Genomic DNA, 26307 nt, shown 5'->3' on the forward strand with positions numbered 1-26307 from the left:
CGCATGTGTTTGTCAGTTGGGTTATCCATCTCTCCACATGTCTTGCCTTGTAAATAAAATCATCAGCTCACTAGGCTATGATTGCATTTCTTTCCGTACTTCACGGTTAGCTTTATTAATTGCATGATTTGTGTGTTGAAGCAGTTTTGACCGAAAATATGTCCCTTTGTTTACCTTGTTTGGCAATGCCATGAACTGCAAATTAAGAAATAGAAACAACCGTTGATGATCTTTGTCTTCCTGAGTCAGTAGGCAGTACTTGACCAAGCTAAACGCTGACTTTCCCGGTGTCTGACAGAATAATGCAGAGGAGTTGAGAGCTGAGAGGCTGCGCAGAGCCACGGAGAGGTTGCGAAACCCAGTTGTCTTCAACAAGGACTCTGCAGTCAGGAAAACACAGCTCAAGTCCTTCAGCCAGTATGTGGAGAGCAGACCAGGTGGGGGAACGTTACAGCACAAGCACACAAGCACACAAACACAATGTATGCACTGTTTACTCAAGGAGGTATGTTTGCATATGGAGACACTTGATTCACACACAGCAATTAACTGTTGAGGACGTCCACAGACATTTTGAGGAGCAGTAACTCGACTCCTCAAAAGGCTACAAGGATTCACTTGTTCAGAGTAACGTTCGAAAGCAGGCTTGTTTATAGCTGGGGGGGGTTTCTCAGTAACTATAAGATATTTTGATGCATAATGTAACTGAGTCATCTGTAAAATGTTAGAAAATATCTTATAAAGAAAGTATAGAAAGAAAGAAAGTATAAAGAAAGTAAGATGACTACTATATACAATATAATATGTAATACAGATAATACTCAATTCAGCTCAAATGACTGACTAAGAGGAAGATTTGAGGCATTTCTAAGCAGGTTACATACACCTGTCATGATGTGTTCACACCAATCATGAAGATCCATGTAGCTGTGTTGTTGTTTTTTTTGTAAACCCACAAATACTGGATCACTGGATTATTTTGACCAGTGACTCATGTAAAGCTAAAAATATAAAGACTGAAATGACATTAGGTGGATTTCTCACCTGTTAGTGTATGTAACTTCATTGTTCCAGAGATGAAAAGACAGAAGTCTGTTCCTGAGGATCAGAAGAAGGCTGAGGAGGACAGAGGTTCACCCATAGAGGTTGATGTTCGCAGACCGTTTGAAGAGGAGGTTTGTTCATATTTTCTGTAGTGTATACAGTTTTGTCCCATCTGCAACAACAAACTAGTGTGTGAGTGTGATAGTAGCAGAGGTCTTTCTCCAAAAAAGAAAGACCTTGGGGGTCAGATGTGAAGTGGTTGATTGCCCCCCCCCCCCCCCCCCCAAATTTCCTGTATGTCACCTTACTAGTTTAAGTTGCCTCCCCACTTTAACCTTGTCCACTCCTATACCCTCACACACACACTACTGTCGTCTCTTTAACTCACACACATCTAAGTATTGATTTATTAGGCTGCCATTTTAATTATAACAATGGTAGATATCAGCTCTGTCTTTGCACAGAAGTGTGCCTTCACGTCCTTCAAGTGTTCGCACACATTTCACACTGTGTTCCAGGCAGTGTGCACAAAGAATGTGTTTATAAGAATGTTATTATGTGTGTGCGTATGTGTGTGCGTGCCACCAGAGACCACGGGGTGAATCTCTTCCCAAGCAGCCCTCTCCTACCCTCGACCCTGCACCCTCCACCCCAGTCCCATCCACGTAGACACACAAACGCACACACAGCACCCTCCTCCCAGCGCCTGGGCCCCAGGGTTAATGGGTGTTCAACCTTTCCATTATCCCGATCAGCCAAGAATTACCTGCTGAATGATGTTTGCATTAATATAATATATATGGTAATTTCCCTCCTCTTAATTACGGCTGGGCCGAGCGCGGCAAGGGGAGTGGGCTGATCATGTGTAAAATTGATTTGCCAAGGAAAAATATGGTGATAGAGCGAGAGCGCGCACAGAAGAGGAGGAGGGAAAGGCTGTTGGGAATCAGCACACACACACACACACACACACACTTGCACAATCACACGTGTGCAGAGCCGCACAGATGCACACACTCGCATGCTGGAAGGAGTACAGGAAAAAGTGCTGGCCTGGGTGGAATGGAAAAAAGAAAAAAACTTTCTCTCCTGCTCTCTAGTTCTTCTTCCCATTAAGAAAAATGAAGTGCATCAGCAGTAAAATAGAGATATTTTTTCGGATGCATCCTCAGTAGTGAATTTGAATAAACATTTTTTCCTCACTCAGAGGAGTTTCTCTGAAGAATAGCAAACAGCCTGGAGACAGAGGTGAAGAGAGGTCAGAAATGGAGTGTGTATTAAGTGTCTGGTTATAGAGCGAGGTGTGTGTGTAGAGTGGCTGATGTTGCTCTGTGTATTAGAAGTCGTGAGCTTGAAGAAAGCTGAATCGAAAAAATAATCATCTTAACCAGTTTATTTACTGTGGAGTAAATAAACTGGATACGCAGACATCCTAAAGCAAAAGTACATTGACTTCAAAGTGCTGAAGGCTAAATGGTGGTTTTAATGACTTGCACAGTTTTGGAAGTTTAACAAAGCCTCTGCCCCCCACTGATGCTCATAGTGACACAATCATAACTTGGCTTTTGGAACGGAAGGGTTAGGGAGTGATTCTTGGATTAGCAAGACTGTAAAGGCATTTTTTTCTGTCTTTGAATCTGTTTGTTGTTCTTTATTTCTGCTTTGTTTCAGGATAACTACTTAATCTTGTTTATGAAAATAACTGAGCTCATCGTACATTACACCAGGCTTACACACTTATATCGTCCAGTATTTAAATTCAAATCAATAACATAACAAACAGTTATTAGGAAAAGCTCAGTGTTTAGTTTAGTGTTAAAATAACCAATGATACAGTGATAGAATCTTTGATCACAGTACTATAATCCCGATTTTGGAGATTTTCTCTTAATGTGTGGTTAATGAGCATTTAGTGTGAGCAAAACATAAATACATAACATATCTTCAGAACTTTTGCGAACTGGAGCCTCTCCCAGTCATTGGGCTGAAGCAGGGTACAGCCTGAGCAGGTTGCCAGTCTGTCACAGGGCTAAGGCATACAGTTCTTCGTGCTCACAGTCCACCTCACCCTATGGCCATTTTAGAATCAGCAGTTAGCCTAACATCCATGTCTGTGGTGTGTGGGAGGAAGCTAGAGTACCTGGAAAGAACCCACACAGACACAAGGAGAACATGCAACCTCCACACAGAAAAGCCTTAGCCAGCTGGTAGAGTGGAGCTCTGTTGCTGTGATGCAGTAGTGTTAACTATCTACAGATTAATGCCTGCTACTGATTTTGGGAAAGCCCCATCTTGTTTGCAAATCTGCTGATGTCAACAGGGCCAACACTGGCTGATAAATTGTTGCATGAAAAGCGAACAGAATACTGGCACTCTTTAAGAAGTGAGCAAGACGTTTAGTGATGAGTGAGTGCCTGTTTTCTGTTTCCTTGTTAACTCTTCATTGACATTGTTAAGATGAGTGTTGTTAAGATGTAGCTTATCAGGTCCCCCCCCCCCAAAAAAAACAGGATATTTAATGGACCACACATAAATAAACTGATAAGCAATAAGTTTAGAGAAAGAAATCTTGTGGCCTTATTCTGAGTTTTTTCAATGTGCTTTATTATCAAAGTAGAATAAGTTGGCTTATTTTATGATTAGCACACCTAATATACATAACTAATGTTTACTGAAGAAAACTTCAAAGTGTTTAGTGTTAAAATAAAATAATACAGTGGAATGTGGTTAATAAAAGGCTATAAAGTGGGTTTGTAGATGTAGAACTCACAAATGTGGATTAAAGCTCTTTGTCTAATATAGCTATACTTCCTTCCTCTAACTATTCTCTCTCTGTCTCTCTTTCTCTCTCTGTCTCTGTCTCTATCTCCCTCTCTCTCTCTCGGTTGACAGAAGGCGTTCAAAGACACCAGTCAGTATGTGGTTGGGGAGCTGTCTGCACTGGAGAGCGAGCAGAGGCACATAGACGCCCGAGCAGCTCGCGTGGAGAAGAGGCTGCGCTATCTCATGGACACAGGTACCCCAAGCCCAATTACACTGGAAAAACTGTTTTGGCAAATTGAGCGTACACACGCAAACACACATCCATGTACGCCCAGGGTGTGTGTGTGTTTGTGTGAGAGAGAATCTTTGAAGCCCCCCCCTCCCTCATCGCCCTCCCTCCTTCGTCACCCTCCCTCTTGGTTGAATGTTGCACGACGGAGCGCTGGGTGTATATGAAAGGAGGGGATGGGTGGGGGGTGAGGGATGAGGAGGAGGTGGAGAAGGGAGGGGAAGGGTGGGTGGGGAGGGAGGAGGTGGGGGAGTGTGTCTCGGGGATGGGAGAAGAAGGGAGACCTCTCTGGGCTGGGGTGATAAGGGAGCCCTTCATGGGGGAAACGATAACTGGGTGCGATAGCGGAGCCCCAGCCGAAGTCTCCGCTGCAGCCGTTTGCCAGCCGCGGCCCCAGCCAGCCAGCCAGCATCCACACTATTGAACAGTGCGCTCAGCCATGCACGGCTACACACATACACCCTCCTTCCCCTAGTACATATCTGGCCTTCATTGATATGCTGTATAAGGAAAGACGGGGGTGAGTTAAAGGGAGGAGAGAGGGAGAGGCAAAGAAATGGCAAAAAAAAAACATGAGGTAACACAACATGAGCACTGACACAGTTCACAAATCCACGACAGACACACACAAATGCTTACACACCCGCGAAAAAAAGCGCAAAAAAAAGCAATCTGGTTTGGCGTACAGAGCCGGATTCGGAAGGTTTTTATTTAAGATTTGGCTGGGGGTAAAGCCTTGTTAAGACATGAGACAGTGTGCTGAGCCAAAAGAGGGGCCTTGGCTCCGTCGAGTCCCTAACTGAAATTGGAGAATAGCATCCTATTTGTGATACTAAACCATCCCATTCCTCACCCAAGAATGCTGCTGGGGGGGGAAATGGTTCCAAGAAGTGTAAAATTTTGATGTCTGTGAATGTTGTGAGAGTGTAGGTACAGTATTTGCTGTAGTAATTTAGAAGCAGCTCTCATGCTCTTTCTGATATATCAGCGTCTAACTTGGTGGATTTAGCCCCCGAAATCCTAAAAAGGCAACACAGGGGAGGATAGAAGAAGGGGTTTTTAGAAAGGAAACTGGGGCGGTGGGATTTGCGCTCACCTTCCCCATCCCATTTGGATCCTGATATGGCGGATATCTCTCCTCTGTTTGTTGTTGTCGTTTTCCTCCTTTTCGCCTCCCTCCCTGCCTCTGTGCCCTCTCCCTCTGTCGGAGCGCATGCCATTGTGTCAATCTGAAGGGCTGTTTTTTGGGGGGGGGTTTTCCCCTCCTTCTTCTTCACCCACTGTTAAAGCGGCAACTAGCCAGCAAGACACCAGGTTATTTACTTTCAAACACCTTCAGCCATAAAGATTTTTCTTTATATAAATATATATACCCGCGGTCCCCTCCTGAAAATGTGATTCACTAGAAAAGGAAGAGGGCGACGACAGGAAGGCGAGGACAAAATAATAAAAGGATATCACGAAGAGAAATTCACCTTGGTCGCTTTTCATCTCCTCCTAACATGAGTGTGGAATGAAATCGAAAAAATGTGGTCTCCACAAGTCGATACACTATCAGGATATATAAGGGTGATATGGTATGTTTTATATACTATAAAACTGACCTTTAAGCGTCACATTTGGTCGCTGATCAAAGATGTGTTAGGATATTTATATATTCATGATGAAGTAGTCATTATGTAAGGCAGATCCGTACAACACTGGCAATATGTCGCATCAAATGAGGGAAAGTTTCTCACTTCCTGAAAGTGTATTTCTGTTTTCATATCTCATTTTGCAGCACTCATCCGATAGGTTATGGATTGAACCTTTGGGCAAAGTCTGGAGTCTTCAGGCTGAAACTCACCCATGACAGGTGGTCACTAAAGTAACCTTTATCACTTTAGCAACTCGGGTCACCTTTCTATATGCTGTCAGAGATGAGAGATATGTTTTTTTTCTCAGGACCCAGAATATCAGAAGTTGTGGCTGATTGGCTGTAAGCAGTATATCTACTATTGATCCGTCACATCTGACTGGTGCTTTAGTAGGGATCATAGAAAGACTTTTTAGTAGCTACTAACCAAACGCTAATATTTTTGGTTTAAATATCATTTGCTTTGCCAGCCTTACGTTGGCAGGTAGCCATCCTTTAATTTTTACCCAGTGTGGACTTGCTTGCGTGCATCCGCTTAGGAGACAATTTATTAGTCATATCTTGCTCATAATGGGTGGGGCACCTTTTTCCTTCGCAACCATGTTAGGGAGAGTGTCCACCAAAGTGTTTTATTCATTGCAGGTAGTTGTTAAATGAGCACACTCAGTGTATGCACACCGGTGTGTTTATTGGTCAAATTATTTTGTCTCGTGTTTCTCCTAATAACTGGTTCTGAAATCTGCCTCCGTTGCGCGTCAGCGTCACCCTGTGCACGTGCCCATGTGGTTTACACTACACTGGCACTGCACAGACATACATACCAAGTGTCATCACACGCGACAGGCATCTCTACTTTAATTTAACAACCTTGTTTTGTGACGTTGTGGTGCTGATTTGGCACACTCGTGATCTGCTGTTAAAAACTAAAATTTTGGTGAAGGAAGTCGACTGAGCATGTAGCCTTCTTTTTTGATAACACTCTGCTTCACAAATAACCAACACTACTCTTCTCCGAGTGAAGCTGTCATCACCTTTAGAACTCTTTTTTTCAAAAAACAAAACAAAAGCACAAAGAAATAAAAACCTCATACACACACTCCACTGTCAGCTTTAATTTCAGATATCCTAATCCAGAGTAAAATGATGTTTATGGAACATGAAGAGATGTGAGCCAGCAGCCAAGCTTCGCCACGGTCTTTCAGTGTTTTAATTGAGCTTAAGTTCAGTTGTGATCTCAGCAAAAGATTAGACAAACTACACAAATGAAGATTTTTAACAGAAGGGCAACTCGGGTCAGAACGCAGAAGAAGGGGTGCACTGACGGATCATCACAAAGATGAGTACTTTTCAGACTTGTACTGCAGCCTAAAACTTTTTGGGACTTGCAGACATGTTGCAGCTCCTACTCCAAAACTATTATTCCAGTTAGGAGTGTGTTGAATCAGACTGTTTCCTGCTGTCTGATAAATTTGTTGAAAATATTCCAACCCGATTCTTTCGAAATTTCATGTGTTTCATGTGTAAAAACAAACCCTGTGGCTGAAAGAAAACAGCAGACTCCCATGTTAAAATTCAGTTCAGCTCAGTGTAAGTTACCACAAGGGTTGCCTCAAGGCGCTTTATGTTGTAAGGTAAAAACAGACTGGTAAAATGTGTTTTTACTGTGTGGGGATACCTGTAGGGACTGCTTTGATTGACTGGTGTCCCGACGCAGGCAGCTGTACCTCTGCTAACTGAAGTCCCTGTACTGGTCCTCACCACTATGTTTGTGCTGCTGATGCCTTTTGAAGCATTTCATTGGTACAATCTGAATAATAATACGGCTTGCTGTGTGTTCCGAGACATTTTTGCCTGATTTCTAGTATTTTGTTTGTCGGTTTGTTAGCACTAATCATCAGATGTGTGCCTGTGCACTGCACTTGTACAGTTTTTGGATGTAGCTTTCTAATCAACCTTAGCATTAGCACATAACTTCACTCCTTGGGTATGTGAATTTTTTACCTCAAAAATAAACAACCTAAACCCAACACTGACATCATTGTGATCATTGTTGTGATCTTTGCTGTCATGCTGATGAATAGCACTGACGCTATGCTTTGGTGTCACCTTCCCATTTTTATAACCTTATGTGCAGTCAGGCTAGAGATGGAGGAGCAGAAAGACTTCCGTGATGGCAGAGAAGGAGAGTTGGACATTCTGAAAACGCTCTCTGATCATTGTTTCCTATTACAACTTCTTCTTTTCCCATTGCAGTGCCAAAGCTGCGTTTTTGTTGTGATAGGCAGTCTGTGGTGAAAAAGCTGCCGTGAACCTACCCCCCCCCCCCTCTAAGCTACTGTTTATAGGACAGGAGAGCTTTAGCTTAGAATATGGTCTGAAGCCGTGCACAAATAGACTTGATTGACTCAGAGTTAACCATCAGTTAAATAATGCATATGTGCGTAGCTTATACGCAGACCAGCAAGCAGTTAGTTCAGACTCTCAGTAGACTCTTTGAGCAGGGATGTGCAGAGTAATCAGAGCAGTGAATCTGATCATATGATTCAGACCTCTCAAGGTAAGTTTGGGTGAGCTCAGTGTGCAGTGGTGCTCTGGTAACGCTGAGCGCTGCAGGAGCGACGGGCAGATGTGAACAGACAGACCGACTGACCCATGACTGATTGTTCATCTCTCTGCTCCAGCAGCAGAAAGCCTGGGAACATCCTCTGTGCTCTGCTGGTCCACAGTATGCCTTTCTTTGATATCACATGCTTTTGCTTTGTCATTCTCTCTCCCCTTTTATTTTCGAGATTCTCTTTTTCTGTCTGTAAAGAGTTTGTTCTTCTTTTCCACCAGGAATTAGGTCTTTTAATTTTTAGGTAACCAATCTTATCATGTGTTTTTGATAGACGTTCTCACTCTGGGTGTCTTTACATTTTCTCTATTCCTTTTTTATCCCTGTGAATCTCAGTTTCTCCAGTCAGCCTCCCCCCCCCCTCCAAAAAAAAAAGAAATGCTCCCTTCTTTTCCACACACCTCCCCTCCTCCCCTAGGTTTGGGCACAATGCAGCTTTCTCCTGCATTTTCTATTACGCAGCGGCCCTCCCCAGATGAATCCAAAGTAATTGGGGTGGTTAATTTATTTACTCAGAGGCAGTTCACAGCACATTAAATAATAGAGATAATTGAACAAGAATTGTCAAGTGTCTTCTGATATCAGACACATTACAGGAGGGAGTGTGCATAAAACTCCATTTCTATGCCCCCATTGTTTATGGTAATTAAGTACACAGATTTATTCCTTGGTTGCCTTCCAAGCTTATGGCAAGCGCCATTGTTGTCTTCTATTAATATGTAATCAGTAAATAGTTTAATTTTCTAATCTGCGGTTGGAGAATTCACTTTCTAACAACTCTTAATTACTGCTGGGCTCTAATGAGTCTCGCCATGCCGACGCAGCCAGCCAATCAGAGGCCGGGCCCGAGTCGGGGGGGAATTTGAATTCCTGCGGCACCCCCCCTCGACTAATGAACTTGTTATTCTTGCACCACTGGGAGTACTGTCCTTCACACATGCAACATTAGGAGAACGTTTCACCTCCTGCAGTAGACCAAATATTTATTGGAGTTTATTGATTTCTATTTGAACCGAAGCATATTCATTATTTATGATTTATGCATGGCTGTCTGTGTCATTTAACTTTTGTTAGGGTATCTGACCACCTTAGAAATGCAAAAGAGCTGGAACACACTGAAAAGCTTCGGTTTGTGATGGTTTCATTGTACGTGTTTAATTTCTGTGAAGATACCATTCATTGTTAGTGTGATTCTTCTGGTGCATGTAACGCTCCTGACCTTGGCTTTGTTATTTTCTGAAGTTATTGTTGCACAGACAAAAACATATCAAACACTGCTTATTGAAAATTCAGCTTTAGGTGTGAAGAAGCATTCAAATGCATCATGTAGCCTTCGCAGAAAATCCCCTGGCCTCTTTTTGAATATATCTCAGCCACCCCCTACCTGGCCCCTGCACCTATTTACACACACCTCCCATTTCAAATAGCTATATAACCAGCAACAATGGATGCAATTATCCAAATAATGGCACTTAGCTGCACCGCAAAGCTGCCCCTCACCTACTGCGCATTTGATAAGAGATAAACAAGCAGAGAGAGGAGAGAATGAGTTTTAGCTCCCCCAGATTAACATACATTTAAAAATTGCACTCCAAGCCGATAAGATTGACACAGGGTTTTTATGGCGTGCGCTCCTTTAATCTGCCTTTGTGTCTGAGAGTCGACGAGAGGAGAATGGCACAAGGAAGGATTCCAGCAAGAGCTTAATGTACTTTACACATGCAGTATCCCCCTCGGTATCTGAGGAAGGGACAGCACGGACTGTCAATGCCGTCACATCGGAAAAGGCTGCTGGCCGCTTTGACTTGCTGTGTGATTGTGTGGAGGATTGCAGCTGCTTAAATGTCAACCTGTGGCTCTGAATCCCGTTTGTCCAAGTTTTATTCATCCATCTGTATTGTTTCACAAGCTTTTTCATCTACTTGTAAATCAGATTTCAGCCTCTTAAAAGTATGAATGCCACCCTGTTAAAGAAATAATCTTTAGTTGGAATTTACCAATGATTGCATTTCAGATTAATTTCTCCTTTTTAAGCGACGTGTCCTTTTGCTTGTCATCCCACAGATGCTGTTGTAGCTGCATGTGTAGTTTATATTTCTTTAGCATCAAGTGAGCCGCCTTCTCACTCTCTTTCCCATGCCTGTCGACCTAATCCAGCATTGTGGCAGCATCAGCTTATAGTTTGACTAAAGATTTAAGCTGAGCTACGTGAGTGGCAGAGGGACTCTCGCAAGTACGCGTGCACGTCAAGCTCTGCCTTTTCTTGTCGTGGCAACACAAACAGCATGTGCAGCTTTAAGTATATTATCAGGACCGGTTCTTTCACAAACGTATTGCTGAAGAAGCTTAACATTAATTATTGTAACTTTGGGCAGATTACATCCGTGCCCGCCTTGTAAGCGCAGGCAGACTCATCTTGACCTCCTATACGAGAGCTTAAAGACACAAGAATGGCATTTTACCAACTTTAATGGGATAACCAGTCTAATCTTTCAGCACTGAGAGAAGAAAAAGTGTTTAGAGTATAATACCCTCTACAGTTCACACACTGAAAGATGGAGGGAGAGGAGAGGGTTTAGTGTTGGCTTTAATCAGCGGTCACTTTGTTTTTCAGGTGCTGCTTTTCACGTTTTCCTCTGATTGCTTTTTTTTTTTTTCATTCTTAGATAGACATTCTCCACATTCACCTCTCCTCCTGAGCCTCCCAAAATAAACACAGGCTATGCTGAAAGCTTGTCCACTGTGTGAATTCTGATTGAGATAGTTGAACACAGAACGATTGCCACTATTGTTTATCCATAATCACAGACTCTGTTCCTAAGCTAAGCTCGTGGCAACTGAGATAGACACAGCCAAGAGAAGATGCGCTCCCTTCTTTTCAAAGCCCGTGGTCTTTTTCTTGTTGTTGTTGTTGTTGTCAGGGTTACGAAAAGAGCACTCGCTTTCAATCGAATGGTTTTGTATTAGACCACGGTGGAATGTGTTTGTGGTCATCTTGAATTCACTTCAGGAGCAAATGCACCGTTCTTCCCTATGGGGCAAGAAAAGAAATCTAGGGATCACTCCTTGAAAACCCCATTGCCTTTTTCTTGCCTTTGAGGGAACAAAACAAAGGATTTGAGCTTTTTTTTTTTTTTCTTGTTGTTTTGTGTGAAGTGTGTGTGTGTGTGTGTGTGTGACTCTAAGGTTCAACTGGGTCAGAACACAGATTAACACCCCCACACACATACACACACACACAGACTCCCTTTCCCGCCCATGCCCTTAATCTCCTCGGCCATTTGAATGTTTGAGCAGCAAAACAATTTAATTACTCAACTTGCAAGGACTGAGCACAAGCGACCAGCGTGGAGCTCCTGTCCTCCTCCCGCCCTCCACCCTCACAGTCCAGCGCAGTAACACCACCCTCACTCCCAGATGTGCGCTGCTCCTTCTTCTTCTCCTCCTTTCTCTCCCCTCCCCTCCTGCTTTTCTCCAGCTCGGTGTCAGCCTTTCATACATTCTTTAACAGTGGGGATGAAAGGGGGATTTTTAGGAAGATTAGGGAATGGGATCCTCTAGGCATTGTCTGAGAATCTTCAGATAAAACGAGCCGGGTGGATGGAGTCACCGGGAGGGTGGGAGGAAGGAGGGGATTGGAGTCGAGGGGGGGTGGCTTCTTAGTACAGAGACGTGCAAGTTAAATTTGTTTCCAAACTGGAGCAGAAATCATCCTGTGTCATTTAGCTATATTTTCTTTCGTTATAACGGTTACTCAGAACTAGGTAAAGTTGTGTTCACTGGGCCGGGCAGCCCATCTGTGTTTCCTGCCAGTGATGGCGCCGATTAACATTTTCAGCCACAGGGTGAGTAAGTGAAGATGAGGAGGCCGGGGCGGGGGGCGGTTGTTGGAGAGAATTCGGAGGTGGACAATGGCCGCTTATGATAATCTGCTCTTTATTGGAGCATCCCGCCAACGCTTTCATCAGCTGCCTCTTCGCCTGAGACCCCATGCAGCAGCCGGTCCAAAGCACGCTGCAAGCTGCCAAACACGTCGTCACAGACAAGCGAGTGTCGAAATTACACACACATGCGAACATCCACAGCTACACAGAGGACAGAAAAATAATCTTTTTAGCAGCACAGTGATCCACACAACCAGATAAAGTGAAAATAGATGATTTTTTTAATTAAATTGTTAAATTTGAGTAATAAATTACTGATTTGTTTTGTTGTTGTTGTTGACTTCTTTTGTGGGGGGGGATTTCTCTTGTCAGAGTTTAATCCACAGTCTTTCAGCCATCTCTTACTTTACTTACTGGCTTTCACCTCTTCTCAATGATAATCCTCCAATGCACATTTTGGCTAAAGATGTTTATTTTTTCCCTCCATTATATAATTGATTATTATTTCATTTAAAAACTCCAATTGAATTTCATCGTTACAGTCAATTAATCAAGGCTTTCTTATGGTAACTGATGTGGTGGCACTCCACAATGCAGGTTAATGACAGAGGTTTGGCCAGTAATTACACCATTCACTTGCTAACACAGCTGCTTGTCATCACCCCCCCCCCCCCCCCCCCCATACACACTCCTCCCCATTTCCCCATTGTTATGAGCACTCCAGGCTACAAATACCAACAGCTGTCTTTCCCAATACATTTCCATTTAAATGTCTATTTAAACACTGCAATTTTGCATCTGTGTATTGAATCAGAAGCTTCATCAGCCTGGTGTTGGTGTCTGTGTTAATTTAAGGCTATTCCAGATTGAAAGGTGTGTTTATAAACACATTAAAAAACAATGTAAAGTTTGAGTATTTATCAAGAAATCGAAAGACTTTATTAATTGGTAGTTTTCAGTTTGTTAAATGTACCTAACCATGGGAAACAGAAGCTGATATCTGAGGGGAAACGGCTGTCGGAGGAGTGGATAAAATGATTGTGTAACAGGAAGAGATGAGGGAGGAATCGCAACACAGAGATGTAAGAAGGATGACTAATGTTGTTAGCGGAGCCATTACTGGTCCGCAGATTAATTCATTAAGTAAATTCATCATTCACCTCCCCTCGGCCTCTTGTCACAAGCCGTGTAATATGACACCCCTCAAATTTGTTCTAACATCTACCCCAGGGGGGGTTGAGCTCCCTCCCACCCACCATCCCCACACACACTCACACACACACACCCTCCTTCTTCTCTTTGCTAATGGAGCAGGCGGAGCCACTTATGCTAAAAAGGCTGCAGCTGTCTGTCAGCAGGTTGAGGGGGGTCCTCCACTGGGGGTTATCACCACTCTCTACATCTTACAAACTCTCACTACTTCATTCAAAAAATCCTCCACCTACAGGTGGCTTCACCAGGCTGTGCGTCACAATTAAAGCTGAAAATAGCGACTATTCTTTGCCTATGCCTACACAAAAATTATCCAAAGCTTGCTGCTTTTTTTTTTTTTCATGATAATCTTTGTTAATATTTTAAAAATAAATGTCAGCATTTAATCAGAAATCAGAAACAAAACAAAAATGAACAGAAAATTATCCTCTTATATTCATACATGACAATTCATATCAAGACACCTAATTTATTCATATTTATTATTTTAAGTTTAAGTATAGAAAATAAATATTAATAAAATACTTTTGTTCATTCAACGTGTGTAACAAAGCAAACACTGCATACTTAGTATGAATTAATTACTCAACATGTCTATGAAATCCAAATATTCAAAAAAGGTCCACAATCCTTTTATAATATATTTCTTTTCTCTTTCAGTATATATGCGTTCGTTTCAGGTGGAATGTTTGACATCTGGTTTGTTTTTTTCCACAGTGCTGTTAGGATTTTCTGCTTTAAAACACTGTGGTTCATTAATATTTGTTCATTTCTGTTCTTTTAGATACAAACCCAGTAGAAATGGCTTCGGGTCTGGTGGAATTTCTTTTGACATCTCTGCATCTTTTTATTCATATCAGGTTAAAGAATAAGTTATCATGACTACAGACATCTGTTGACTGCTTTTAGGGCCTAACAGTTTGAAACTAATTGAAAAAAGTAACTTGATATCCAGCCTTATTTTGCTCGCTCTCCTGCAGCTCGATGATTGCTCGGCCAGCCTGAGAATCCCTACAGATTTATGCTGTTTGTCTTAAGCTGTCCCAATTAACACCCGTCAACAGGTACCGGCGTTTACACTAGCGCTAAATCAACTCGTGTTTCTCCACCCCTCTAAGCTCCCTAAATGGTTCACACCTCAGTGTGTGTGTAAACACATTCCCGGGAAGCTAAACCACATGGCTTAACCTTAGTTTAGCCCCGCCGAGCCCTGGCTTACCTGCGAGTTTCAACATGATTCGTTTACAGTGCTTTTTAGGTCTGTGGCTGCATGTGGCAGAGAGGAAAGCCTTGGTTTTAATGTGAGATGGGAGTGGAAATGAGACTGACATTTATGTTAATTGTGATTGTCTGTGTTGTAGCAGATGGTTGCTATGAGATTAAAACTGGACAAAAGACAATGCAGTTGAATGCACGTATCTCTAAATAATACAGTATAACCTGTTTGCTGGTCAAACACCTGTTTAGGTAATATAATTTTTAGCTACATTAGCACAATCGCATTGGTTTTGACTTGATTATTAATAAGTTTGATTGGAATATTTAGGTTGGTTAAGGGGAAATTTAGGTTCATTCCACACCTTTTTTAAGGATGTCAATTTTATTAAAAAGTCAAGAAACCTCTTTTTTTTTTTTTTTTTTTTTTTATCCCATATTTGACTGGAATCAATGTTGGGTTAATAATGCTAAACAGAAGTGACGTACAGTATTTTTCAGGTTTGGCTTAAATCAATCATGTTTGAGCCTTTAATGTCTGGGTTTAGTTTTCTTGCGGCAGCAAAAACAAACAAGGTTGCACATTTCAGCTTAACATATTTACCATCATGAGTAGGATCCAGCTAGATGGCATTGTAGACCCCCTCCACGAGTCTCCGTCAGGCTGTACTGATGATGTAACCCCCGCCCCTCCAATTCCTCGCAGCCTGACCACACTCAAGCAGAGCAGTCAGAAGAAAAAACGAACCAAGGGCCTAACAAATACATGAAGGTTTGGTTTAACTAAATCCCACAGATAATGGCTACTGTGTCAAAGACTAAAGATAGCGGGGAGGGGTGGTGGTGGTGGTGGATGGAGGGGGAGATTACTCTGGCGTTTTGCATCAGTTGCTTTCTGCTGGGTGGCCCTGCTTGTCAAGAAAAAGAGGGAGAGACGGATGGAAAAGAGAAGGAGAGAAAAGCATTTAACGCGGCACATTGAGAAGAAGAGGGCTCTTAATGCCATCAAAGCAAGGGGAGAAATCAGCCATTAATTTATTCCCACCCTCAAACACACTCATGCATGCATGCAGGCAGGCATACACAGCGCGCGCACACACACAAACACGCCATGTACACTCCTTCTGTTGTTTGAGAATTTCTGTAACATCTGGTCCACGCCAGTCCTGCAAACCCACCGAGGACAAGGCTGACAAAATGTTTCCACTGTGGTCCCCATTGTATGTGTGCGTGCGTGCGTGCGTGCGTGCGTGTACATGTGTGTGCTCCTTAAATGATTTTTGTGTGGATTGAATTATAGCTCTGACGTGAGGAGAAATTTTTCACCCTAAGATTCAGCAGGAGAGGCAGATGACTGGGCTATTCATTGGCTGATAAGAACTGATGGAGAGGTTAATAAGCTACACACCCAGGTCATCACAGGCTTTTTACTGGGCTACAGAGGAGAAAGGAGGAGGACGACGATGGTGTGTGTGTGTGTGTGTGTGTGTGTGTGTGTGTGTGTGGATTGTCAGGATGGATGGTGTGCATCGCTTGAGAATCTGTACGTTTAACATACCTTTAAAGGGCCTTCAAACTTCAGTCTATCAGACGGAATTACCAAATATTTGACTTTATGCAGGCTGGAAAGCGTGTGCACGCGAGCATCTATGTGTAAGATTCTTCCATGTATAAATGCACAGTGATGTAAAGTGCTCATTAAAGTGTCCTCCTGCTGGAACGGTGACTGCAGTTGACTGACTGAAGTGACTGCAGTTGTTCGGCAGCGGAGCCAGACTGAGCAGTGACTTGTTGCCATTTGCATCATCTCACCATCAAGCATCAGGAGCACAAGCAAATACTGTAGCTGGAAACTATAACTTTGAAGCAATATATGATTTATGTTTTGATTTAATGATGAAATACTTATTTTAAACATTCAAAAAGAAATGCTTTCATTTTGAGTTCAGAAATGTAACATTACTTAACACATCTCTGTGATGTCACTTTGCTCCTCTTGCTCTTATTCACGCACTCAATAGTCTCAGGCTCAATAGTCAGTTGCAGTCAAAACAATTAACCGCTGAGTTCACATAGCCTTGTAACCTTCAGGCGACAAAGCCACTAAAATTAGTTTGTTTATGATCCTGAGGTTTTCTTAAAGGCTCTCTCTGAGTTTACCTTTAAAGTTTCCTTTACCTATCACAGATGCTACAAAGTGTCCTCGTGTGATTAATCGTGTTTTTTAATCACACAAGGAGTTGACCCACCTCATCTCCATCAGTTGACCTGTTTCATCATCACAGAGTCTTTGTCTCAAGGTTTCTGCAGCAATAAATATTTCTACTCTACAAGTGTTAGTCATGATTCTCTGCGTTGTAGTCATTAGAACGTACCCAAATTTCTTTGCTACAGTGGTGGGTCCGTTCGTTGTTACAGTTAATAATATTAAATAACTCTTGAATCTCATTTTTTTCTCCATGTAATCTGTCACCTTTATGAAATATATTGCAATATAATTTTAGAAAAACCACCTTTATAAAGAGCTTTACAACGACACTAATTATTAACTCAGTGAAATTGTTACTAATTGTTATTTCAAATGTTGTTTCTAATTTTCATTTTTCTTCAAGCGGTGACACCAAAAGGCACTGAAAAAATAATAATTGAAGCCTTTTTTTTGATAAATTGAACTTAAAAATACTGAAATTGTGGAACTGGAAAACGGAATATTGAATGTTTTGCTGAATTATAGACGTGCCTGTGGTTCAAATATGAGAGCAGGTCGTTCACGAATCAGAAGGTTGGTGTTTCGATCCCTGACTCCTTTGAAGTATCGTCAGGCAGGATGCAGAACCCTGATGTGTCCATCAGAGTGTGCGTGTGAATGTGTGTGACTGAGTGAATGTGGTTTCTAGTAAGAAAGCTCTTTGAGTGCCCTTATTGTGTAGAAAGATGCTATGTACATATAGTCTATTTACCATTTACTTAAACATCACTCATATTCTTTAAATTTATCTTAAAAGAGACCTTCAGTACTACCTGCAGTACTCAAAAACATCTTTAGTTTATTAGTGTAAAGCACAAGCTTACACTAATACACTTATACCTTTTCTGTATGTTTTAATGGTGGGTCAAGCACTGCTGTTATTCCAAACCTAGCTCAGCCTAGTTTTATTTCCCACAATTCCCTTGTGTAACCTGAGGCTAGAGGAAAGCACCCCCCACTAAGATGAAGACAAAACACTCAGGAAAAAAAAACAGGCTAATCTGTGTTTCTCTCCCCCAACCTCTTTCCTCTCTCACTGTGCTGTGGATACTCAAAAATACACCTCTGTGACGTTTAAACCGAAACCACAGTACAAGTGTTCTTATGCTTTAAGAAGCACTGGTCAAATCACGTAGGACTCGGTGGATATCAGCCATCAGGAGTTGACCACCAAGGCTCAGCTTGAATAAATGTACCTCGTTTAAATCTGTACCCCAATACCTCATTGCTGCCATGTAACGGTGGAGCTAAGGAGTAACGTGAACCAGATACAAATGAGTTTCAACAGATGGAGCTCAAGATGTTTTCCCAGTGATCATCACTTCTGGCATTGAGCTGCTTGATTGAAGAATCTCTCACACTTTGTGTTGTAGCACTGAAGCCTAATAGAAGCCGCCTCCCGAAGGTCCAAGCAAAGGCTCTCATTCTGAGAAAGAGAAAAAGACTCCAAACAGGACCCTAGCATGGGGTCTCTCCGCTCTTCTCTCCCCCTTCATACCGACTCTTGTCCCAGGGCTAATAGGGAGGCGCCGCGCGCCTTTCCTGCTCCCTATCACCTACTCACCTTAATAATAAAAGAGAGCCCCCTGTGGAAAGTGGCTAGCAGGAGCTGGTGAAGATCACACTGGTAATAGGATGATGCCTTTTTGCCTTTTGTCATGAGATTATGAACAGGGATAGCCTCTCCTCTCTGCTCCTCCACTCTTCTTTACTCTTCCCACACACAGCTACAGACGTCCTGGAGGGCCCTGTCGAGTTGGAGTGGAGACAGGCGTAACTGAGGCTTTGTTGCTCTGCTTGTATGGTAAAAGGCCCGCTAATGAAATACCTTTTAGGGGGTATCGGCAGGTGAGCTCCCCAATCAGACATTTCAGCAAAAACACACACACAGGCGTACATACACTCACATATTCTCCGTCTCCTCTCATCTGCCCCCTCTTGCTATATTAATTACCTGAAGTGCTCCGGCCCTGAAAAAAGCTCTCGATTCTGCCGCGCCTCTCCCCTCTCTTCATCCAACGCGACAGCCACAACGGCCCGAGCTAGCCTAAAGTGGGGCAGGGGGGTGCAACAGAAAAGGAAGGGTGATAATAGTAGTAATGAACACGGGTGACAATAATGAGAAAGGTAATTGAGAAATGGCGTATGGCAGGCCCCCTGATTTTCCTTTTCCAGCCCCAAGCTAAGTGGGGACGAGTTGAAAATCATCTTATTTAGGGCTCAGTTAAATGGTTCGTGTAGCGCGTTGGAGAGTGTGGGGATTTCTGACGCTAAAGCTAAAGTGAGCTGACAAGCATAGAGTGGGTGATACAGCAGCCTAATGGGTTAGGGAGTGTTTAAAGCCGCTGTTGACTTTAGGCTGACTCTGTGTGTTTTTTTTTTCCTTTCCCCCCTTTAATTTCTTATTGACATTGAATGGCATGGTCAAAACAGCCTGTGCTGCACTGTTAGGATTATTGTTAAACACCTCAGTGCTTCACTGCTGTTCCTTTCTCTTCCAGTCAGCTCGCTGTGGTTGTTTTCTCCATTTGTATGGATGTGAAAATTCACTCTGCAGGACTGCACATGCTCCAAATGCTCTGTTTGAGCATATCTGTGTTTGATTGTGGCTCAGTTTGTATGCACTCTGCTTCCATCTTATGTTTACTGTAAATCCCTATAACTTGTGTGTGCGTTCGTGGACTCGCATTGCCCGCCTTTCTCTCTCTTGTGTGCATCTTTCTGTTTCCTCCTGGCCTTCTCACCCAGGCTGTGATAGAGACCGGGCGGTCTGGGCTTTAACAGACAGAAGCTGCCTCCACCAGCCCATAGTCTGCCACTCTCTGATAATGTTTATTGATTTGTAGCAGAAACACAATTTGATGGAGATGGGGGAGGGAGGAGAGAGGAGGAGATGCTTCGGGGGTGAGTCGAGGCAGAGTGCATATTTGTGATTGTCACGGCATGGCTGGTTCTCCTAGAAAAAGACTCTGGGAATGGCACTTATTTTGTTCTGATCTGAGCACCTTTCAGCCCCTTTATGTGATCAAATAAAATATGTTTGATTTAAATATTTAAAATGAGACGCTAAAGAAAGTTGAAAGAGGAGAAATTACTTCTCTTGTCCAAATATACTCTTCCGCTGGTGTTCAGTGTGCATGCGTGTGTGTGAAAATGAAACCTCCTAATATGAGCATTTCATCTCCTCACTCAGTCTATTATGTGAACTCTGTTTGCCAAAGCTCCCATCTGTCCTTAGCTTCTGAGGTAGAGGTGTTTGGAGGTTGCTCTACTGTTGGCTCTGAGGTCAAATGTGTTTACCCAGTGGTGTGTGTTTGCGTTTGTGTGTGTGTGCATGCGCACATACGTTTCTGTTTCTGTATATTTAGAAGAGTCCACAGAAAAGATTAAAGAGGTGAAGAGTGGCGGATGGAAAGGAAGAAACATGTTAGCAGGATAACATGTTAGGCTCCGACAGTCTGACTCTTCTCCTCCCGCAAACTAGGCTCATCGTCAGGACTCCATATTAAAAATTAACCTAAAACAGCATGTGTTATATGAAAATGAATGAAATATATATGAATGAAAATAAAAAGCATGTTTCCACTTATGAAACTTTATAAAAGAATTTTGCAGCTTTTGGATTCAGGAAACGTTGCAGAATAAATCCCAGGGGTGGGTGGGGGTGTGTGTGTGTGTGTGTGAAATGCCACAGGCCTCTTTTACTCTTAAAATTATCAGTGAGTGCCTCCTACCTGACCCCCTCAAAAATCAGCTTTTTTTTTCTTTCAAATCTGTTGACATCATGAAAAACTTCACCATCATATGAAAACTGTCAAAGATACAGGGCCTCAAATACTTTGTCATGCCTCTTTTTTTTTTTTTCTCCCAGAGTGAACTCTCGAGTACACAATTCTGAGTAAAATTCTACCAAATAAATCTTTAGTAATCATGATTTAACTGAAATTGATTCAATATTTTGTTTTTTTTAAAAGCTGGCTCTTTTTTGCACTTCTTTAATGGGACCTGATGTTCACTATCATCACCACCAAAGCAAACCAGAAATCTACAACAAAGAGGTACAGCTGCGTTTTTATTGGATTTTTCCTCCTGCTCGGTTTACAGTTCGCAACACCGAGTCAATTTCACCAGTCACATCCAAACAGGTGTTAAATAGGCAATAATTATTTTATCCAGCATAATTTCGTAACACTCATCCCCTCCTGATCTCCTTTTATTACTGATTATGGTAACAAAACAATCGTATGATGAAAATATTCATCGTCATTCAGCAGGCCTGCTGTTGTTCTTCCAACATCAGCATTTTGAAAGATGGGCTTCCCCTGTCAGCATATTGCGTGAAATCAGAAACAAATAATTCTGCAGCCCTGCTTATGATTATGCATCAGATTTAATTAATCTCAGTGCCTCCAAAATTCTGCAGCACCCTACTCCTGCTTCTCCTCTCCCTCTCCCCTACCTTCACCTCTTTTGTAAGTTGTAAAGCAAGCAGTGGTTGACAAATGACACCAGTGGAAAAGGCACGCATTGTGCCTCAGTGTGAGAGGAGGGGTTTTTTCCCCCCTCTTTCTTTTTTTTCTGAATTTTTACTTTTCTCTATCCGGGGGGAGCAAGAGGAAAGAGGTGAGTGTGAATCGGTTAATGTGTTCCATTCACCAGACCTTATACACAGGTTCAATAAAGCAGGAATCTGCTCTATGAGCTAGGACCCATTGTGCCATTGAGGACACCTAAAAGAGGCCTCGTACAAGACTCCCTTGGAAAAATAGCCCTCAGCACCACTCCAGAGGAGGGGAGAATAGAATAGGAGAGAGCAGGAGGAATCACATGCAGTGGCTAGGCAGTTTGATTCTTACACATCTCACCAGTGTTGTAACATTTGGCGTGCATAGCTTTGAGTACATCTTTGACTTCAGTGTTACTCTAATTTTCAGAAATGGAGAGAAAGACGAGCGTAAGCTTCAGATGTGACGCTTTTTATGGGTAAACCTGAATTTGAGAGCTCCCTAAACTCTCCTGCTTACAAGCTTCACTCTGTCCTTCCCTGTCTCCTTTCCTAACAAGACACTCGTCTCCTCACATTAATTAAATCAAGTCTTCAGTAGGCTACTTACACACAATTCCCCCCCTCCCTCCGGTCCTCGGCACAAACCTCTCTGATTAGGCCGGCCCCTGTCATGCATATTCACATCACTGCCGTGACAGCCTTTTAACGAGCTCTTACCTAATCACAGGAAACAATGTTCATCCTGTTCTTTTTATTCCTCCTTCTCTCATTTTCTTTCATGTGTCTTTGGCTTTCTTCTTCCCCCGATCCCCGCTGATATCAGACGGGCTTGACGCTCGGATGGAGAGAACGATGGGGGGAGATGCACAAGTGCAGCTCTGCCCTAAATAAACCGCAATTGAGAAAGTGACTTGAACACAGAAGAGAAGTTCAGCTCCATCTCCTCCCTTCCCCTCCTCTTCTTTCTCCTCCTCCTCCCTGCCTTTTTATATGTCCGATAGACAAATTGGATTAGCAGCTATTGGATTAAATGACAAAATGGTGGGATAAGGACTGAGATGAACATGCTGTGATCACAGCTTTTAATGTGTTTCTCTTTCTGTCGCATTCATTTTCCTCGGTTATCCAAGCTGCTTCCTTCAAGGCACAGAAGTTTCTCCAGGGAAGAACAAATGCAGGACACCCTGCTCATCCACTTACTGCAATTTATATGAATTAGAATGAACATCTCATGTGCAAATACTGCACATGTTGCTGTTTGAAGCCATTGATCACAATAATGAAAGAGAAAATACATTTTGGGATGACTGGAACGAGGGAGGGAGTGGAGGATCTACATCCAAGTAGATCCGTCCACTGCGGCAACCGCTTGCAAATAAGGGAGCAGCTAAAAGAAGCTAAACTACACACCGATAATTTAAAGCTAAAGTTATCAGTAATTGCAGGTTTAGTGCAGCTTCTGCTTTGATGTTTTAGTCACCAATTAAAAATACAGTGAAGCCAGTTAAAGTCAATTAACGTGTACTCACTAAGACTAATGCTAAAGCATCAATTTTGTACATTTAGCACATGGCAGCATGGCTCTCTTAATTCAAAGCAGCTCAGGCCAACAGCAGCAGCAGTTTGACCACCTCGGGGTGAGTTTCATTATTCCTATCAACACTGAATGGAACATTGGCCAAGATTGCTATCTTAATCTTATTTGGCTATAGAGGCTGCCTTTGTACCCCCTTTTTTTTTTTTTCCCATTTCTTTCTGCATTTCTCTCTCACCATCTCTCATATGGATGCTCCCAAACACACAGTGACCTATGCTAACCAGCCTTGTCTTCATGCCTCGAGGATAGCAGCCTCCCTCCACACACGGCAGTTGGTGTCATTGTATCCTGGTTGCGTTTCTGCGAGAGGCCGGGAGTGGAACAAGAGAAGAGGAAGACAGGCAATCAGATAGAGGGGTTGTTGGGATATGTCTATCAGTTGTATCTCAGCTCTGTGTGTGTGTGTGAGTTGATTGTATCTTGTGTGTTTCTCACTAGCACAGCTGCATTGATAGCTGAGGTAACACTAAGGATGATATTAATGGCGATAAACCTTGTGCATTTTCATCACTAACCCTTTGATGTCCCCATCACACACTGTACCAACGCCAAATTCATTGCTTCAGTCTCACTGGAGTTGGCCTGTTTCTGCTCTGCCCTGCTCTGTGTTGAGCACTAAGAAGTGGCGTGTAAGGCGAGCAGCAAGACCCAGAATGCACCCTGCCAAACTGCCAGATGCTTTGATCCAAGATGGCCCCCTGAGAGCCAGCATGCATCCACAGTGTCTCAGAGCCAAGGCTGGATTCGCAGACACAGTGTCAGTGGTGACTGCCAAGGATATTTACACCATTTGTTTTCATACACCACCACATTCAGCAGTCTGTTGTCACTATAAGCATATGGCTTTCTATGGAGCAAAGATGTTTTTAGAATGTGCTGCACCAGTGGGAATCAAACCCCCAACCCAGCACTACAGCCTTAATTATCGTGAAACTGAAACGGCCATCACTTTTACGTTTAAGATGACGGTATCGCGTACAGTTGTCTTGTTAATTCAGTCGTATCGAGTAGTCAAGCTAGTAGAAAACTATTTAAATAATCTGAATACTTTTCAATAATTCATTAAATGCAATTGGCCTGTAAAATTACAATGTAGTTATATAACTTTTTATTTTTTAAAGGCTCTTCCCCCAACAGCTCAAAAACTATAATTAAAGGTATAGTAAAACATAATTTCCTGTGCTTAATTGATTAAAAAGGGGTTTAGCACCCACCTATAACAATAAATCTGCGCCCAGTCTGTCTCTTTAAGTCAGGTAGGATCTAGAGGTCGGAGGTGGATGCTGAGCAGCTGTCGAGTCTCTTGCCTCCATCCCTCCATCCCCTGACTCACCTGCTCGCCTTTATTTCCTCCTCCACTCCCTCCCTCGTTCCAGTCATCCCATTTTGCTTTCACATTCAATATTCCCCCCCCCCCCCCCCCCCCCCATCTCTCCCTTTTCTCCTTCCTTCTACCCTTTTCTCCTCCCTCTTCTCCCACCTTTTCCTCTGACCTCCCTGCCTTCCTCTCCCCTCGCCTCCCCTCCCTCCTTTCATAAAATGTGGCTGTTGGTTGGCTGGTAGCAGCTGGCTGGCTAGCGGTGGGGGATATAGCTTTATAATCCCCTCTCGTCTTCCAGCCCGCCTCGCCACAATGTCACAGGAGCTTAATATTTGCCATTATTATTTGCTTGTTTTATTTGACTTCGAGGCAGCACAATGACCTGTCAGCGCCGGCTTTATCCCCCCTCCGAGTGTCGTCCATTTCAAAGTTGACTACAGTAATCCACGAGCCCGTGATTCCGCTAAATCCTGAAGCTTTCTTTCATTCGCTTGGTTTTTTTGGGGGGGGGGGGTTTGCTTGCTTTCTTTCATTTTCCCTTCCCGCTCCCTCCTCCTAAATGAAATTACATACATCTGCTGGCTCAGAGTATCACAAATGTCCACACATTCACCGGTGTCCACACACATCCACGCGTTTGCCTTTTGTCATCAGTGACGCAGTGGCCCGATGCTCCCACTGCTGCAATGAACACTGGTGTGTGTGTGTGTGTGTGTGTGTGTGTGTGTGTGTGTGTGTTTGATGGAAAAATTCCTTTCTTTCTTATTTTCTTGTCTCCTAAGAAGCAAAGTTATTTATTTACAGCTTCTCATCAAATAAATGATACAGTGGTTACAGCTACAATACTCAGACAATAAATGTTGGAAATCTTCTTAAAACCGTTGCTGCATTTACCACAGTGACTGGAAGGATTCATATCGCCGCTGCAGAGTTAAACGGGACCTTATGGATTATCGCCGCTGACACTGTTCAGCTGACCTCGAGATTCGATAAAGAATAAATAGCATTTTAATTTATAACACGTGAGAGATTATTAAAACAAACCAAGCAGAAAGAGATGCTTAGTAGTATTATTTTATGGAAATCTAGTTTTAATTTTATTGATTATCCATTCCTTAAAAAAAAGTAGTCATAACATTTAAAGATTTACCTTTAAAGTAATAGTCTTTTTTACTCACAAATAAATTGTGAATTTGTAGAATTATAGTAAATAATTATTTTACTGGTAGCATTTTGCATCTTTATTATGTGTTTATTAATCATCACTGCTGAGACTGTTGTTATTTTTGTTCCTGCTCAGTGAGGCCATCCTGATTCCCAGGGTGTCAAATACTGCAGTTTAATCAAAGCCTCTGGATCCTGAGAGACACGCCTGAGGTGTCTTTTCACTTTGGTTTGGTGTAAAACCTTACAGTGTAATCATTACAGGATGAAAATTGGAGCAAAAGCCTGGGATTAAACAGACCTACATGAATTTACAGCATAAATACACCTGCTCATTATCTTTGCCACACCTGGTCCGAAATAGCCCCACTTAGTTACCTGAAGATGCACTAAACAGTATCTAGAAAGTTTTATAAATAGGTTCCAAATTTACAGTAACCATCCAGCTAATGTTCAGACTATTATCCTGTTTCCAAATTTAATTCATTCCAGAAATATTAAATAACTTTTCGTGCATGTTTTTGGGCCGTACCTGAAAATCCTGTTGATCAACCCTTCCTCTGTAAGCATTTAACACCTGAGAGCTTCAATGAGCATTTAGTTATCATTTGTCAGTTTCTGGTTTGAGCGTCATCGCAGGTTCCAGTATGTTTAAAACCTTACGATTATGTGGTTTTAGTACACGGAGGCCAGCAGATGCACAGTGGGAGTCAAACTCCACACCCAGGCAGCTGGTCTTTATTCCAGGTCAAACACGATGGAGGCTGTCACTGTTACCTGGCTAACATTTGAAGCTTTCGATTCGATGTGCTT

General features: G+C 42.7%; 1 protein-coding gene across 5 annotated transcripts in view; it reads left to right on the forward strand.

Annotated features, from left to right (window-relative positions):
• The window catches only part of ehbp1 (EH domain binding protein 1), a 156444-nt gene that overhangs the window by 119278 nt on the left and 10859 nt on the right, over nucleotides 1-26307 (forward strand). For 4 of the 5 annotated variants that reach the window (XM_040000048.1, XM_040000051.1, XM_040000049.1 and 1 more), the window contains 3 exons: nucleotides 299-437; nucleotides 1075-1175; nucleotides 3937-4060. In XM_040000048.1, the coding sequence (XP_039855982.1) occupies nucleotides 299-437; nucleotides 1075-1175; nucleotides 3937-4060 (364 nt within the window). The remainder of the gene's footprint in view (nucleotides 1-298; nucleotides 438-1074; nucleotides 1176-3936; nucleotides 4061-26307) is intronic. The other variant, XM_040000050.1, reaches the window with a different exon arrangement.

This window comes from Simochromis diagramma, unplaced genomic scaffold (genome assembly GCF_900408965.1).
Source record: "Simochromis diagramma unplaced genomic scaffold, fSimDia1.1 OVJJ01000596.1, whole genome shotgun sequence".
Classification (NCBI taxonomy): Eukaryota; Metazoa; Chordata; class Actinopteri; order Cichliformes; family Cichlidae; genus Simochromis; species Simochromis diagramma.